At 40.4% G+C, this 17,442-nt stretch overlaps 1 protein-coding gene across 6 annotated transcripts in view; it reads right to left on the reverse strand.

Moving 5' to 3' along the window:
- Positions 1-17,442, reverse strand: part of KANK1 (KN motif and ankyrin repeat domains 1) — a 199,986-nt gene that overhangs the window by 69,627 nt on the left and 112,917 nt on the right. For all 6 annotated transcript variants that reach the window (XM_088476599.1, XM_088476603.1, XM_088476601.1 and 3 more), the window contains one exon: positions 12,649-12,750. In XM_088476599.1, coding sequence (XP_088332725.1) covers positions 12,649-12,685 — 37 coding nt within the window. In that variant the 5' untranslated portion in view covers positions 12,686-12,750. The remainder of the gene's footprint in view (positions 1-12,648; positions 12,751-17,442) is intronic.

Consider the following 17,442-nt stretch of genomic DNA (forward strand, 5'->3'; position numbering starts at 1 on the left):
CCTCCCGGGGGGATGCCTACCCCTAACCTCCCCCCGGTGGTGCCTAACCCTAACACCCCCTTCCCCTAGCCTAGATCTAACCCTCTTGGGGGGGGGTGCCTAATCCTAAATCCCCCCCAGGAGTGCCTAAACCTAACCTCCCCCCCACGGCTAACACGTTGCGACGCCAGGATAACCTACGTTCGTATGCCAGGTGTCGGGATTTAGACGTGGGGCTAATTATAGGCATCAGTATTTAGATGCCTATCTTTAGTCTCATGCCGGGTTTTCAGTGTCAGGATTCTGGCGGTCGGTATTTCGACCACCGGCATCCTGACTACATCCCCTTAAGAGACACTGCTTTAAATCAAAGATATTCAAACCATACAACCAATTGAAAACCATTTTGAGCAACATACGGGAGGGCCTGTCCACAGATTATGGTCATCAAACACTGATATTAAGATGGGAAATCAAAATTTAATTCCTTATTTTTTTCATGGATTCTCATAAAAAGGTGGAAAACAACAGCTGCAAATATATCTTTTATTATACTAGAATTAAACCAAGCACTTAACCTGACACACAGTATATTGAATTATCTATCAACCCAAAGGGGCACTGTATGGTATGAAAAAAGAATAACCCTTTGTGTAAACTCCCAGCTGCTGCTCCACCCTCATTATAAAAGACATTTTTTTTTGGCGGTCACCTATTTCGGTAGTTTGTCCTGTCAAGTATGTCTTCCAAAAAAAATGTGGCAAGCAGGGACACAGGGGTCTATTTACTAAGCAGTGTTAGGAGACAGAGTGAAAAGTGATAAGGTGCCAGCCAATCAGCTCCCAACTGTCATCTCACAGGCTGTGTTTGAAAAATGACAGTTGGGAGCTGATTGGCTGGCACCTTATTACTGTCTTATCACAAAGTAAAAGACCCCATAATTTGTTATCACAACTTGCACCTAAAGTAAACACAGATATAGAAAACTACAATATATACAATTATTATGTAAGCTATCATAATGAGTATGTATCCATGATTATAAATAAGTGGCTAATGTAATAAACAATAACTTTTTAACATTGAACCTAGGTAAATTTTAGTCATGTATCATTTCATGATTTAGCCAAATACTAAGTTAGATTTGCCATCCTTACAAAACCTAAAATATGGATCCATTGCTCTTAAATGCAGCTCACTAGCTTTTAGGATTCCAAGCATGGCTTCCACTTCTGTGGCACGTGTTCACCCCATTCACAGCAGGTGGTTTTATTCAAAGATCAACACTGCAACATCTAAAAAGATGATATTCTTATCCCTCTATCATAATACCACCTAACATTGACCTATTATCCCTGTCTGGGTGTCTTGGTGTCAATTCCCAAAAATAATGAATGAGCTCAGAAGGTCTAGAATTCTAGGACCACTGACTGTCCCATCTTTCCAAGTCCTATCATATAATCTCACAATGTAAGACTATACCCTTGGTATTGGGCTATAGGCACGAGCCTGGTGTCTAAAGACCATTCTCAATACTAAGGAATGAATTTGAGGAATGAATTATGTCATCTACAATGGCTACACCAGACAAGCCTGCTATGGCTGTGCTATGAGATCCACACAACATAATGATACAATACTGTGCAAACCAATTTATTGTACACAGGTAGTAAAACTCTGATCCTGTGTGTACGTTAATCACTATAGTAACATTTATCAGCACCGGTGTATACTTACTTTACAAGGTACCTGTCTTGAGAAGTGTTTCAAAAAGATATCGATGAAAATAAGTGGAGACAAGTGAAACAAAACAGCATCAAAGTACATGCAGGATATTTTCAAGATTAAAAAAAAAAAAAAAAAAAAGATTGTAGTCCTGAAGTCCTTATCTAGCACCAGGCTGGAGAGAAGTAAATTCGAATATAGACTCCATTCTGCACCTTCATTCAATGTCCTCGCTGCTGACCCATGCTGAAAATTCCCCAAAGCATGTGAAGTATTTCTAAGCTTAGCCTCTCGCTGCAGACTGGAGCCATCCTATTTTGAAGTGCGCTGTACTAGACTGGCTTACACCTCTAAAATAAACCCTTTTACAACCTGACATACACACCCCTACTTCTTTTTTTCTTAAGTCCTCACTTGCTGAAAGCCAAACAAATCACGGTCAAATCCGGAGATACTTTACACTAGGCAGAAAGCAGGAACGCAGCAGAGCACCCTCCTTAGCAGTATGAATAGTCATGGAGAAAGAGACTCCTCTTGATCTGCAATAATAATAACGCTCTCAGATGATGCATGTTAAAACAGAGGCCTTCAAGGCTGCTGAGAAAGGCAAGTCCTGACACTGACAGAAGTGTGCGTGGTCTCTCTACTAACAACGCTTCATAAGGATTCTCTGCATGTGTGTCTTATGAGGAATTGACACTTTCTATTTAAAGGTATAGTGTCAGTTGTAATTATCATTCATAGATTGAAAATCTCTTTATGTTGATTGCAACATGTGTTGGTGGGAATCGCTGCTTTCAGAAGTTAGTGCCACAGTACCGCAGGTGCCATCTCCTGGCCTGTCTAACAGCTTGTACACAAAGGGCAGTTTCTGGCCATCCAAGCTCAGCTGTGTTCAAACGGCTTTGAGCGCAGAACAAATAGAACATGCAATAGAGATAATAATTGAATAGCAGATAATAGATGCAGCATGCATTATTTTGATTTAATTACTTTATGTCATCCAATCTCCACAGTGATCACTTATGCCAGTTGCAAGCGCTGTTCTATTTCAGTTGTGATCAATGATGGATGAACGATGTAAAACTTCTCATTGACCAGCATGCTGTAAGTGGTACTGTCAGCCATGAAATGGTGTCTAAGAAGTAAATAATATAAAAAAAAAAAAAACTCCAGGTAAAACTATTATTGTGACAACGAACCAGTGCCACTCCCAGATACAGAACGGTGGGCATCCCATGTTCAGGATCCCTGCAGTTCCACAGTATCTCATCCCTGCTAGTCCATCACAAGTCAGTCTCCAGGGCTCACCATGGATATGTTTAAAATATCACAGCACTAATTTAATATCTGCTGATTGGGCAGCTGCAGTGACTTAGTGGTAGCTCACCAATCAGCATTTTTCGACACACTGCACTAAGCACTGTATTCAATTAAACATCTCCAGAGTATCAAGTACTGGGGAACAGATTGTTATCCATTATCAGGGCCGAAACTAGGGGTGTGTGAGTGGTACAAGTCATCCTATGGCACGGCATTGTCACTACCCCAAGTTACCTGCATTTGACTTGCAGGGTACCCGACATGGCACCCTGCATTCAGTGCCCAAAGAATTCTCTTGGACTGCACCCTGCACCACCGCCCAGAGCGTCATAGATTCTCTGGGCAATGCTTTACTTCCTGCTGCCTGCTTTTCCGACCCTTTGGCGTGATATCATTACATCTCGTGTTTGATGGACAGGGGTGGCGCAGGGCGGCACTTAGCCCTGCCCTGGCACGGTCTGTAATGGTGGGGATAGGGGTGCTACTCTAGAACTGAGGAAAAGGAGTTATTTTGCTAAATAATAATCTTCTTTAAGCACATGTATGATGCTTTCACTTTGAGCTTTATTTCCCCATGACTAAACCAGTGGTGAAAAACTTGGTTGTCAAAAAAGGAAACAGTAAAAGGTTATATTGAAGTGGAGGAGATATGTGAAAGAAACATAAATTCAGTCACATTTATTGCAATAAACCAGCCCAACTTTGGTCACTTTATCCATAATTGTGTAGGCATCAGACAAGGTTCATTGGGCATCGCCAAAATGTCACAATTACATACACACATCATGCACTACCTTATAATTTTTTCCCAAAAGAAGAAATATGAAATTGCATTTAAGCACATCTGATATGCAGCTCTGAATTACTGAACATTAATACTGCAGCCCAATTGTAATCTATATGTAATAAAATATACCAATACCAATCTATTGAAAATTAGCTTAAATAAATTGCCCCTTCTCAGCCTTGAACTTGCTGCTGTTTTGCCAGAAATGATTGGATTTGTGTTTGGTGAACGCCGGGCACTTCAACACCTGTAGATGCTCAGTTTGTCTCCCACAGTAATTGTAATACAACATGACTGAGCCAGGAGCTGCGTTTTAGATTAACTATGGATTAAGGGGCATATGTATCAAAGCTTGAATTGTGAAATATATATCACCAACCAATCAGCTCCAAACTATCATTTCTTATACACAGCCTGCATCATGTAAGTTAGAAGCTGATTGGTTAGTGATATATATCTCACATCAAGCTTTGATACATATGGCCCTTAATGTATGCTCTGAGTGATTTTTATCCAGTGAAACAGATTTGTCACATCATTAATGCAAATTAAAGAACAGATATCCATATTTCAACTTTATTCATCGCCCAATCTTTTTTGTAAATACTCTGCTTCGTCTACCGCCTAGCATTCTTCTGGCATTAACCAAGGCCTGCATCTTTTCTTCAGCAGATAAATCCTAGATGATGCATCTTGCCGTTTTTACAAGCATTTATGATCCTCTCACTATAACAGATCTATAAAGGGGATGCGGTCAATATCCTGACCGCGGTGATTCCGGCATTCAGAATGTCGGCGCCGGAATCCCGACACTTGGCAGAATCCCGGCGCTGTCATTCTGACCGCCGGAATCCCGAAAGTAATTAGCGGGTTTAGGGGAGGGTTAGCGTTAGAAGTTATGTTTAGGCACTATGGGGAGGGTTAGAGTTAGGCACTATGGGGTAAATTTACTAACATGGGAGTTCTATTAAGACGTGATTTTGCCCATAGCAACCAATCAGATTCCAAGTATTATCTTCTAGCAGGTGCTAGATAAATGAGAAGTAGAATCTGATTGGTTGCTATGGGCAACATCACTTCTTAAATAGAACTCTTAGTAAATTTACCCCTAAGAGTGGAGAATTAGGTTTAGGGTGTGGGGAGGGGGAGGTAAGTTTCAAGCACTGGGGAGGGAGGGTTAGGGTAAGCAGGAGGGTTAGGATACCTACCGACTGTATCCTAACCCTGTCAGGATGCCAGCGTCAGGATTCTGACAGCCGAGATCCTGAGGGCTGGCATCCCATACTCATTCCCTATAAAGATGTATCTTCTTACACCTAGCATCCATACGCCATATGGCGCAAGACTAAAGGCACGACTGAGCCACTCCGAGAGCTGCAGCGTACCATGTCTGTATTCAAATTTTTAATCTTATTTGCATCACAGACACAGCTAAAAACCACTCAAAGTGAACTAGAGAAGCTTGGCTGCAACTTTATCTGCACAGGAATTCGTTCTAAACACATGAAAAGACGCAGATGAGGCACAACAGAAATTAGTGTGAGAAATAGCAGTGGTCGCTGCATCGTAGCACTTCGTATACAGATTCAGACGCAGTCGCACACAGATATACAGATGTCACACCTGAAATGAATCATTGCAAGCTACAAATGTAGTTTTGTCGCTCCCAGTTGTCTTATTTATGTGAATAAAACGCACATCTTGAGCAAAGAAGATGCAAAGCGTGGCCAAGTCGCCCGGGACCTGCCGCTGAGAGGGGCTAATAGCCACGGTGTATGAGGACACATCTGTATTTCTGGACTTCACACTGCTTAACGGCAACCTTCTGCATCACATTACAGAGCTGGGCTATCCCAGCACTCCTGCCTCAGCCACACCTTGCTTACCAACCCACTAAGGGAGGCATTGCAGGGTTGGTCTTCGCATGTCTAAAACTACATTGGATGGCAAAGGAACACCTACAAGATGCACATTTTGAAAAAATATAGGACAGCTCAGATATATACAATACAGGGGTCTTTTTATCAAGCAGTGAAAAGTATGGTGAAGTGGACCAGTGGAGAAGTTGCCCATAGTAACCAATCAGCTTTCAAATAGCATTGATCAAGTACAGTCTATAAAATAATAGGTAGGAGCCGATTGGTTGCTATGGGCAACTTCTCCACTGGTCCACTTCTCCACACTTTTCACTGCTTGATAAATATACCCCACAGACTTATATACTTGCACTTGGCTGTATGTACATTTGTCCATCTTTTTCAGAACACCTGGTCTTAATTACAGATATGAGGAGATTCCAGTTTATGTTAACATTACTACACCAAATAATACGCATATAAAAGTCTGCTGCTTTTCTGAGAGCAGGTCTTTTCTATTAAATACAAAGATTTACATGGCCAAGAGATTAATGAAGTATAGTATTCTAAGGTTAATGGGTCTTTTCATTATAACAGCAGCTGACAAAGCTGGCGCAGTTTGCGTGCAGTGCATTTGTTACAGTGGGCCGATGACAGATCTTTGTAAATAATCTTGACAATTAATTAAAGCCGTGACTGTTAGAAGTGTAAACAGTACTGTTCAGGCATGTTACATTCTTCTCACATACACACAGATGGCATGTGGTCTGTTCCGTGTGAAACATAATTAACTGCTTTCTTTTCAGACATCGCTCCTACAAGAACAAACACAAGCAATATTCTATTACAGGTAACACAAGCAATATTCTATTACAGGTAACACATGCAATATTCTATAATAATAGGTAACACAAGCAATATTCTATAACAGGTATCCCCCTGTTCAAGGCTGGCGTGATTTTTAAGCTTATGTCACTGACCGGAATAAACACACTGTACAGTGGCAGAAACAACTTACTGATCTGCTAGACAAACATATTGGTGGAGGTCATTAGTAGATTTCAGATATACACAGGCATACGTTTCTTATTTGATAGGTAAGTTGTGTGATGACACTATTCGAGTTATGCCGCGTACACACTAGTCGATAGTATGAACGACTTAATAACGATATAGTTATCGTTCACAATATCAGTCAGTGCGTATGCCGTCAACGACCAGAGATGCGCGCTCCCGCTGTTCGTTGACGACATCGTTCATTGCCGGAACCTGCAGTCCAACCTGACGATATCGTCAGGTTTTGTAGGTTCGGGGATAAGGGACAGTGTCGGCACTGAACGATATAGTTAATGATCTCGACAACTTTGAGCACACCACTGCCGGGAAAACACTAAACAATATCGCTCAGTGAGGATATCGTTTAGTGTGTACACAGCTTTACATCTATTGATGTTAAACAACATTAAAGATTTACAGTTAGATTCAAATAATTGTGAGGTATAGTTGTGTAGGAATCAGTGGCGGATTTTACCTAGACTGCAGCCCCTCCACTAAAATCCACCACTTCCACTGAGCCAGTTTCAATCCTTGACTGCACTGGCTACACTGTGCCTGGCAGTTACTTCCCATTGGAGGTGCTAACTGCCAATCACGCACAAGACAGGCAGTCCCAGGAAAGGTGTCTTTTTCTGCCAGTCCGGGGCTCGTGCTTCCAGTGGGAATTCACTCTCCTGCCTTCCCGCCAGCCTTACTCGGCTCCTAGGGGCTGCAGCTGTACTCTGTAGATAAGGGCCACATCTTAACCCACGGTTTCTTTACTCAATTAACATATAAAACAATGCACACACTTCTTTTGTTTTCAATTGGTTCAATAAATAAGGTAACAAGACCTCTCATTGTGTAAATTTATTCAACTCATACATATATACGTATAAGCAATAGCATGGCCCAGGTACCGATTATTTTTACTCATACTTGTCTAAGCATTTGTTCCTTTGGCACACCAAGGCATCTATCAGGGCATAGAAGATATCAATGTCAGAGATGGAAATCACTCAGTACCAGGTCAGAGCTGTATGGAAGATGGTCCAGAAATTCCTGATTGCAGTGCTGTAATAACTTACGCGTGCAGTTGGCTGAGTGGGGCCTGGCGTTATGGAAAAGCAAAACTAGGCCTGTTCGTAGCAAGCCAGGTCGTTTTTGACAAATTGCCCACCACAACAGGCTCAATGTGCTACAATAGCAGTTAGCATTCACAGCATCTCTCTTGGTGAGGAAATCAACAAGAAGCACGCCCTTGTGGTGCCAAAACACGGTCACCATGACCTTTTGATGGAGTGGTTTTGAAATTCTTTGAAGGTAGGGAAGATGCATGTTTCCATGTCATGGATGCTTGCTTCATCTCTGGTGTCACATGATGCACCCACGTTTCATTGTCTGTAACAATCTTGAACGTTAGTCCTGCCGTTATCAAAGGCAGTGCATCAAACCCAAACCTGTTTCCGTGACATGAAGTTATCACTGTACAACCTCGACAAGTTGCCGATGAATTTCAGCTGCTGATGTGCCTTTTTTACACGTAGAAATCTCATCACACTACGCACCTCAATGTTTGACCATGTTCCCGCCAGCCCCGTCATCTCACAACTGATTTTGGGACAGTGTGACTGATATGAGGTGCAGTCTAATGGCCATGAGGAGAAACAGAAGTCTACTGGCTCTGCCCTGGCAGGAAATTAGAATTAAATCCATTACACACAAGAGGTCACGTTACCTTACTTATTGAACCACCCTCGTACATTACTTGGAAACACTTAAACATATTTTAGAACATGCTCTTGTTTTTTAACTAAAAGTTCATAAAAGTGTAATTTATTACTTGCAGCCAATTTCTAAGCGTTGCATGACACTTTCCCTTCTCTAACGTCATCAGTTTGCTCATAAATAAAATTCTTGGTAAACTAAGCAGCAATCTAGTAATTATATGTACAGTGAAAAAATGGGCACAAACCTTAAAAGGTGGGGCACTACTTACACAACAGTGATACATTTCTATAAATATGTAGCAAATGAGACATTTTAAGGGACAAGTTTCATAGGTGTGCCTAAAGGCTGTGTCAGGCTATTGCCTCGCAGTTAGGTGCAGCTAGAGATAGCTGGAAAATCGCTGGAGTTTAAAAATAAGAACAATTTTCTTTCTGAATAAAAAATCAATTTGAAACATAAAATGAGTAAAGTGAGCTGTTAACCTCTTTTTGCTTTCATGTGGTTTATATTATTTGACATCATTTTCAGTAGTTTTTTTTTTTTTATTAAAATGCTGAGACAGAATCATTAGTGGGACACAAGCCTTAGTTTGGCTAGGCCATTAAACAAAAAACTTATTTTGTTAGACCCTTTATCAATAGATTAAGTCAGGTGGATAAATCCAATTTTCTGAACCTCAGATTAAGCCACTAACATTTAAAAACACCAACACATAACATTTTTAGTCGTAGATCATGGAAGGGAAGGTGAGGGGCAGGACCAATGTGAAGTCGCAATCGCTGTGAAATACATTCTATAAATGTTTTACAGTTACAGTATATACAGTAGCAACCAAAAGGAAGCAAAAAGAGCCTTTAATACAAGAGTGTGCAAACTAAAACAAGACAGGAACCAAATCTAGCAGCAAGCAGGACCTTTCAAGAATCTAGTCACGAGGGCTACATATGAATCCACATATCCCTATCCTCAAACTGAGCTAAACAGTGACGGACTTTGCCATATTTAGCATGATATTAAACCTTTTCTTAAATATGCATCTTAATTTGCTACTTTATACTATTTCTTTTGCAACAAAAATACTAATCAGAAATTCTTAGTATACTATTAGCGAATCAAGACACAAAATTCACGTCAAATGTAAACAAACTGGGAGAAAAGGCAAAAGACAGAGGTCCCCTCCAAGTGATTCATACCACGCACTGCTATGCTTAATCTGATAGATGTGTATGCTTATGGACTTGCATGGGACTCATAATCATGTCCATAGTATTTGTAATGTCTTAACTGCATGTACAACCCTACACTTACTGCTATGGCACTTGTCCATTGTTGTATTTTAGTGTGATATCGGTGTGTATATATATATATATAAAATTTATGGAGAAAACTGCACAGCACTTAATTCCAATGGCATTGGTGCAGGGTCAAAAACATAGATATAGATCCATCCATAGCAAAAGGCTCCAAAAACCCAGGTACAGATGAGACCAGCACGCTTCCTCCAAATGCAATATAATTTTAATGTCCGTAAGTAATTACTTCATGGTAGCACACCAACAAGCGGCAAAGCATAAGACATCTTCGACATATCATACTATACTTGTTCAGTGAGTAACAGCATTGCTGGGGTCCATCACAACAACCAGCATTTAGTCCCTACAGCTGTTTCGGTGCATACCGTCATCAGGGGAGAAGCCCCTATATATATGGGATGTAGTTGATACACCGATGGCCAGGAAGTCATCTGTCTAAATCCCAACACGGGACTAAAGACAGGCATCGAAATACTGCCGCCCGTCTGAATCCTGTCGCCGGAATCTCGACAGATAGCTTCCCGAAGTAAGGTAAACCGGCCCGCCTTAGCTTTTAGCCACAGGGGTGGAGGGAGGGTTAGGCTTTTGCCCCCCAGGGGGGACTTAGGGTTAGGCACCCCCTGGGGAGGGTTAAGCTGCGGGAAGGGGGGGTTAGGGTTAGGCTTCTCCAGGGGGAGGTTAGGGTTAAGCACCCCCCGGGGAGGGTCAGATCAGGGTGCAGGTAAGGGGGGGGGGGATATAGGGTTATGCAACTCCTTGGGGAGGTTAAGGTTAGGCACCACTAAGGGAGGGTTAGTGTACTTACCTGCCCCTGTCGGGATTTCTTAGCATCGGGATTCTGACGTCAGTATTTCACCCGTCATGATATCATACTCAACCCATACACACACACACACACATATATATATATATATCTGTAAAAAACGCTGCAATGTCATCTGGCTTCTTCTACACTTTGGTCTCTGGTGTTTGGGTCTTGACAAAGGGCTGTGTATGGCCCGAAACGTCGACTTCTACACTTGTTTATCATGATGTGAGTAAATAAAAATACTCTTTTGCTTGCATTAAGAAGACTGGTGAGTGCTCTCCCATTGTACTAATATATTATGGCTGACTATGGATGGACTCTGTTGTGATGCCTGAGATTATGCACCCCAGCAATTGGGATAATTGAATTTTGTGAGTGCCACTTGAATTTTGGATTATATACTGTATATATCACACACACACACATTATATATATATATATATATATATATATATATACATACATACATACACACCACACAGTATATGCACCCATCAGCCATAACATTAAAACCACCTGCCTTATATTATGTATGTCTCCTTTGAGCTGCATAACAGCACTGACCCGTCGAGGCATGGATTCCACAAGACCTCTAAAGGTGTCCTGTGGTATCTGGCATCAAGACGTTAACAGCAGATCCTTTAAGTTCTGTAAGTTGCGAGGTGGGGCCTCGATTGTTTTTCCAGCACATCCCACAGATCCTCGATTAGATTGAGATCTGGGGAATTTGGAGGAAAAGTCAACACCTTGAACTCTATGTCATGTTCCTCAAATCATTCCAGGGTGCATTATCTTGCTGAAAGAGGCCACTTCCATCAGGGAATACCGTTGCCATGAAGGGTTGTACTGTACTTGGCCTGCAACAATGCTTAGGTAGGTGGTACCTGTCAAAGTAACATCCACATGAAGGTCAAAAAGCTTTCCCAGCAGAACATTGCCCAGCGCATCACACTGCCTCTGCCTGCTTGCCTTCTTCCCATAGTGCATCCTGGTGCCATCTATTACCCAGGTAAACGATGCATATGCTCCCGGCTGTCTACATGATGTAAAGAAAAACCGTGAGTCAACAGACCAGACCACTTTCTTGCTCCATGGTCAAGTTCTGACGCTCACGTGCCCATTTTCTTTGTTTTTTTACCTCCTTTATTACTGACTTGGCATGGAACATTTGTACAATCAATTAATGCATTTCTGATAAAGTAAACTACTGCCCCATATTCCAGACTTCCAGTCTGCTCACTGTATGGGAACTCAAACATGAGTAGCACTGACAATATCCAGACTGAAAGCCTAGAAGATTCCCTGCCAAACAACGTGCTGGCAGTACTGTGGCATGCCTTCATCTAGTCAATGATACACTGTGTAGTGTTCAAAGATCAATGTTTGAGCAAGAATTAAGTGTAGAACATAACCAACTGACAGGGGAGGAAAGAAATGTCATTCTTAGAACAAGAAATAGTTTATTATGTACTTTTATATTTTAATGGTTTGGCACAGTCTTTGCTCATAGAAACTTAAAGCTATACACATTCCATACATTTCTTCTGTGTATTTGCACAAATAACTGTTGTATACTTGAAGCTGCGCTACCAACCATGAGCCATCGGGTCAGAGCCACTGGTTCTGATATGGCAGTTTTTCCTGAGGCCGTGCCGGTTCTGTAATTCAGAGCTATCAAATTAATTTTGGTAATGAATTATTAACTGGCAGCAGTGGAGGGTATGAGGAGTAGTACTAATCATAAGTTAGTTTGTGTTTGCTCCTCTCGCCAACCCCCTTTCTCCAATAAATCTGACCTGGGCTGCTGGGATTTGGAGGATAATGGTGTTTGTTGAGAGACAAGTGAACAAAAGAAGTTGCTAGATCTGTTCCAGGACAGGAAAAAATACACAAAAATGTAACGATTAAATTTTTACCTGAGTGGCTGATCTCTACTGGACTAAAGTATACTAACTCAGGCAAACAGATATTGTAGTCATACTCCCAGCTCCACACACTGTAGGACACACATAGGCTAAAATGCTACTAATATGACAAAAGAAAAAAATATGCATCCATGTAATAAGACGATAACAAAATGCAATACTGTACCATAAAGATGTCCATTAACATTTTCAGTGTGCTCCATATCAGAGTTGGCTGTTGGGTTGGTAAATGGTAAAACCGTTATTCATTAGGTCCAAATTTAACTGCCTGAAAAAACAGAGAGTAGATGTGTTATTGGACAAAGTTTATTTTATTTTATCCCACATGTCATATACACTTACGCATAACATAATACAGGTTGAGTCTCCCATATCCAAATATTCCGAAATATGGAATATTTTAAGCAAGACTAAAGAAAGTGAAACGTTTGCTTTCTGATGGCTCAGTGTACACAAACTTTGTTTAAAGCACAAAATATTAAAAATATAGTATAAAATAACCTTCAGGCTTTGTGTATAAGGTGTATATGAAACATAACTGAATTTCATGTATGTACACAAACTTTTTTTGATGTACAAAATGATTAAAAATATAGTATAAAATTACCTTCAGGCTGTGTATATGAGGTGTATACAACACATAAATGCATTCTGAGTTTATATTTGGGTCCCATTCCCAAGATATTTCATTATTTTATGCAAATATTCCAAAATGCGTAACATTCTGATATCCAAAATACCCCTGGTCCCACGCATTTTGGATATGGGAGACTCAACCTGTAAAACAATTACAGGATAACCCAATGAAAAATAATGCTTAAAGCTCAGTAGAGATAATCCAAACGAAATGCAGAATAACCCACTCTCTCTCTTGCTGTGTATTATATAGACTAGGTACACATTGGAATGACCAGCTATCGCTCCGACGTTCAAGGCGATTTGCCTTCATCCTGGACATTGCACGATTGCCAGTACACGTTACCCGATTTAACGAACGACAGCACGATCACTCGTTTCGTCCTTCATTAATGTGTATGGCGGAGGATGTAATATCGTGTGATTGGACGCGGAGCAAGGCCAACCACTAGATATCGCATGTGACTGTGGGAGCGCGCAAACTGGGCACACGCACTGCACAATATTCCCGATGTGTCCAAATCAGCCAAATCGGGCCGATGTCGCTCCAGTGTGTACCTGGCTTAAGAGACAAATTTCTGAAATCTGTTGTTGGCCCCACACAAGTTAATTTGGCCAGTCATAATGGTTTTGGACTTCATAGGTGGTTGGTAAATCATTTCCGATTTTTCATATAACTGGAAAAACAAGGAGGGTACTGGCTTGTGGGGTTTGACGTAAAACAGAAAAAACTTTTCTATATAAAACCACTAATCTGGTACAAGCAATGTATTATTGCAGGGAGCACTGCTCCTTTATCATGTACACTTTCTGACTGCGAGTAAATCTCTGGAATTGCTATTTATTCTGTATCAGTACTGTAACTGGATTTGCTACAAACTAATATTAACTTGAGAGAGGACTAGTATGTCAAACAGAGTATGCAATTATGATCTCCAAATACAACCCTTTAGTCCCATTCATGGGGACCCGTTCAGTTAGAACAATGAATACTGCAAGGCTCATATGGGAATTGCAGAGTCTGGAAAAATGTATCAAAATGATTCCACACAAATAGGAAGTGACCGGCAGTTGTGCCATACTGTACACCAGAGTCAGCATATCCACACTCTCCTGCCAGACCACCACAGGCTAACGACTGGATAAAGCCAACAGAGTAAGAAGTTCTACACACATTGTATCTTATATATTTATATCTACTTTGTGGTGATCTCCGCATGTCACACATGCTGTATCTATGTCAGCCTCCTGTTTGCCAGTTTTTAATTTACAGTGACACCAAGTGGATTGAGACATGAATGAGAGCTTCGTAACAATGTGCCAAGTCTTACAACTTACATGCACAGGATGAAATTGTTTTTAATCAAGAGCAAAGCAATAGTAAATAACAAATGCTACAGCAAACACTGATATCAGAAGAGATGACCATTTCATGATTATAGAGAGAAAAACATGTGAATTCCGCATTGGCTCCTTTAGTGTGAAGGAATAGCAGAAACTAACAATACATCCGAAGTATGGCAACTGTTTATGAAAATGTTTTGTGTTGGTATTGCACCCTGGAGTCAATGTAAATTTCCAAATACAAGGATCATTCCTTGAATGAAGTCAGCTTCTAAGAGTTTTATTGGCAGAAGGAGCCTAGCCAGTGGCCAGAGTTATCCATATTTCCCAATGAAACGCATTCCCTAGTGTACTGGATCAACTGCTGTTCAGAACTGCACAAAAATCATATTTTTATGCAAAGCGAGATATTCTAATAAGAGAATGAAATGGATACACATTTTTAATGGCATTCCTTGGTTTGTGGAAGGCTACAAAGCAGTTTCCAGAAAACTTTATGAGAACCAGACAAGGAAAATGGTGAATCTCCAATTCAGAATGGCGAATTTTAGGCATTTGTGCTGCAAGTTACAGTAAAACCCTAAAATAAAAGTATTCTGGATAATATTTTATATAGCTGTATACTAAAGCCATCAGTAAAATTTGCTTTAATTTAGTTTACTGTAAGTTGGCCCTTCGTTACTGTTACGTTTATTAGCCTCGTGCCTCACATGTATTTCGGATTAGGCCCGTATTCAATTATCGGCGAAAAGCCGAGATCGGCGATAAGTGCAATGTTTTTGCCTCATTCCCCTGTTTTGAGGCGAAGTTAGCGCGTGCTTTCACAATGCGCGATCCTGCTTTTCACCCTATTCAATTGCAAAACAGGTAAAAAAGCGGATGTTCGAATGCAGCAACTAGCAAAAAGGATAGCTTTTTGGGGGGGATTCAGTGTGTACCCCAAAAAAAGCATAAGTGACCTTGGTAATCAATATAGAAGTATTAATGGCTGTAATAAAAGTATTTTGGGTTCCTAAATTGAGGCAAATGGCTGTTATATGCAGTTTTGCATTAGCGTAAAAAAATTATATAAAGTAATTTCTTTGGTGAAAATAATAGTTCAATTGGGGGTACAACTAAATGGGTACTAGTATATTTTGGAGTTAATAAAGTGCATTTTATAAAAACTTTTAGAAAAAACAGCTGCTACAGCCTCCTGCAATCTTAAGAACACCTGTCCTATCCATACAGCCCCCCAAAATACCTGACCCAATACTTAAACCCATTTTCAAACACCTTTTACATTTTTCACCCCAAAAATTACATGTTGTTTTTAGGGGGTAATCAGATAACGTTTTCATTTTTTTTTGCCTAATTAGTCATTAGGATGGTGTTCAAAGGGTTCTGAACCACATCCCCACATTTTTACTCAAAGATAGGGATTTTGCACATCTTTTCTTCTGCCTTTGGGTGGAGAAACTTTTACGCCTGTTTTTGCCTATGGAGTTTTCGCCCAGACGAAAAAACGCCCTGGAATTGAATAGGGCGATACTTCGGAAAGTGGCGAAGCCGCGCATCGGCGCAGCTTTTCGCCTTTTATTGAATACGGGCCTAAATCAGACGTCTGATGAGAGACCATTTAATGCATTCTTCTGCCCCTCAAGAAATAAACACCAAACATAACAGATTTACATAATGTCAAGTCAAGACATGACAAAAAGTCTTTATGTGATCATAAGTCATTATATGGCGAGGTGGCTCGGAATAACAGGTTCCTGGTTGCATGAAGACTTGTACTACAACAATGTTAATCATAAGTAATGACAGAACACAGGGGCTATAAACAAGTAGTGACAGAAAATATGTACACATGGAATCTAGAAGTACCTGGAGCTGAAGAATATGGAGTCCTTCCCTACGCTGGAATCCTACAAAGGCACCCATACAGTCACGCTCCCTGCAGCTTTGCCATTACATGCTGTTGTCATACCTGCATGCTAATGCTGGGATTTATTGTCTACAGGGTAAATGCAGAACAAGCAGTGACTGGCTAAATGTTTTTGCAGCTCCCTCTAGAATGTCTCTATTATTTTTGTGGACAAAAGTGCAGGGCAGGTCAAACACACAGGGGAAGCACTTTACAAATTAAGTTGTTTAATACATTTTGGACTATCCACTTTCATATGTTAATAAACAATTGTAAAGTAGAACTACTAAGAGTCAGTGGTGCTACTCCCACCATTGTGTTCTAACATGTTCGGAAGCAGCATGCTCAATTTCACATGCATTAATGAGCGCTATCATTATAGAAATATACAAATGTGTTAGTTTTCCTGCATTTCTACCCATTTTAACAGGGTTTATGTGTGAATGAGTCTTTAGGTTGTTTACACTTCTACAGTAAAAACAAGGTTACGATAACGAATATGTACTCACTATTTAACACTGTGCAACATACTTGCAATACCTAAACTAAAAAGCAATGATTGCCCCTTTCATGGATACATTAATCTAAATCAGGGGTCTTCAACCTAAAACCCTGATCTAAATAGTGATTAAAAACAGTTTGAGAAATTTGTGGATAAAGTTATAGATTGTCCACATTACTGTCCCATTATAATTCAGAATATTATATCAAATAAAATGTTGCTTTGAAGCATTTTGTATATCATTTCCAATAGAGTACATACAGTATTACAATTAAACAAAAACACAATTCGTTATTACAACACAAAGCTAAGTGTGTAATAAGACGTGTTATATCTGTCTATGGAACATTAATGTATACTGCTAAAAATGTCTTTCATCAAGCACAAGGGAAATGCAGCATTTCTTTTACTATTTAGTCATTTTCTCTATAAAAAGCAGCTGTAAAACACTACGGATTGCAAGCAGGGCCCTATTACCTGTTAGTATTTAAACATACAGTTCTGTTTTATTCATTTAGGTGAATCCCAACTAAAGTGCTTCAGAGAGCAAAAGCCTCCTGTCATAATAGGTG

The sequence above is a fragment of the Taudactylus pleione genome, unplaced genomic scaffold (genome assembly GCF_031769625.1).
Source record: "Taudactylus pleione unplaced genomic scaffold, aTauple2 ptg000190l, whole genome shotgun sequence".
In the NCBI taxonomy this organism is placed as follows: domain Eukaryota; kingdom Metazoa; phylum Chordata; class Amphibia; order Anura; family Myobatrachidae; genus Taudactylus; species Taudactylus pleione.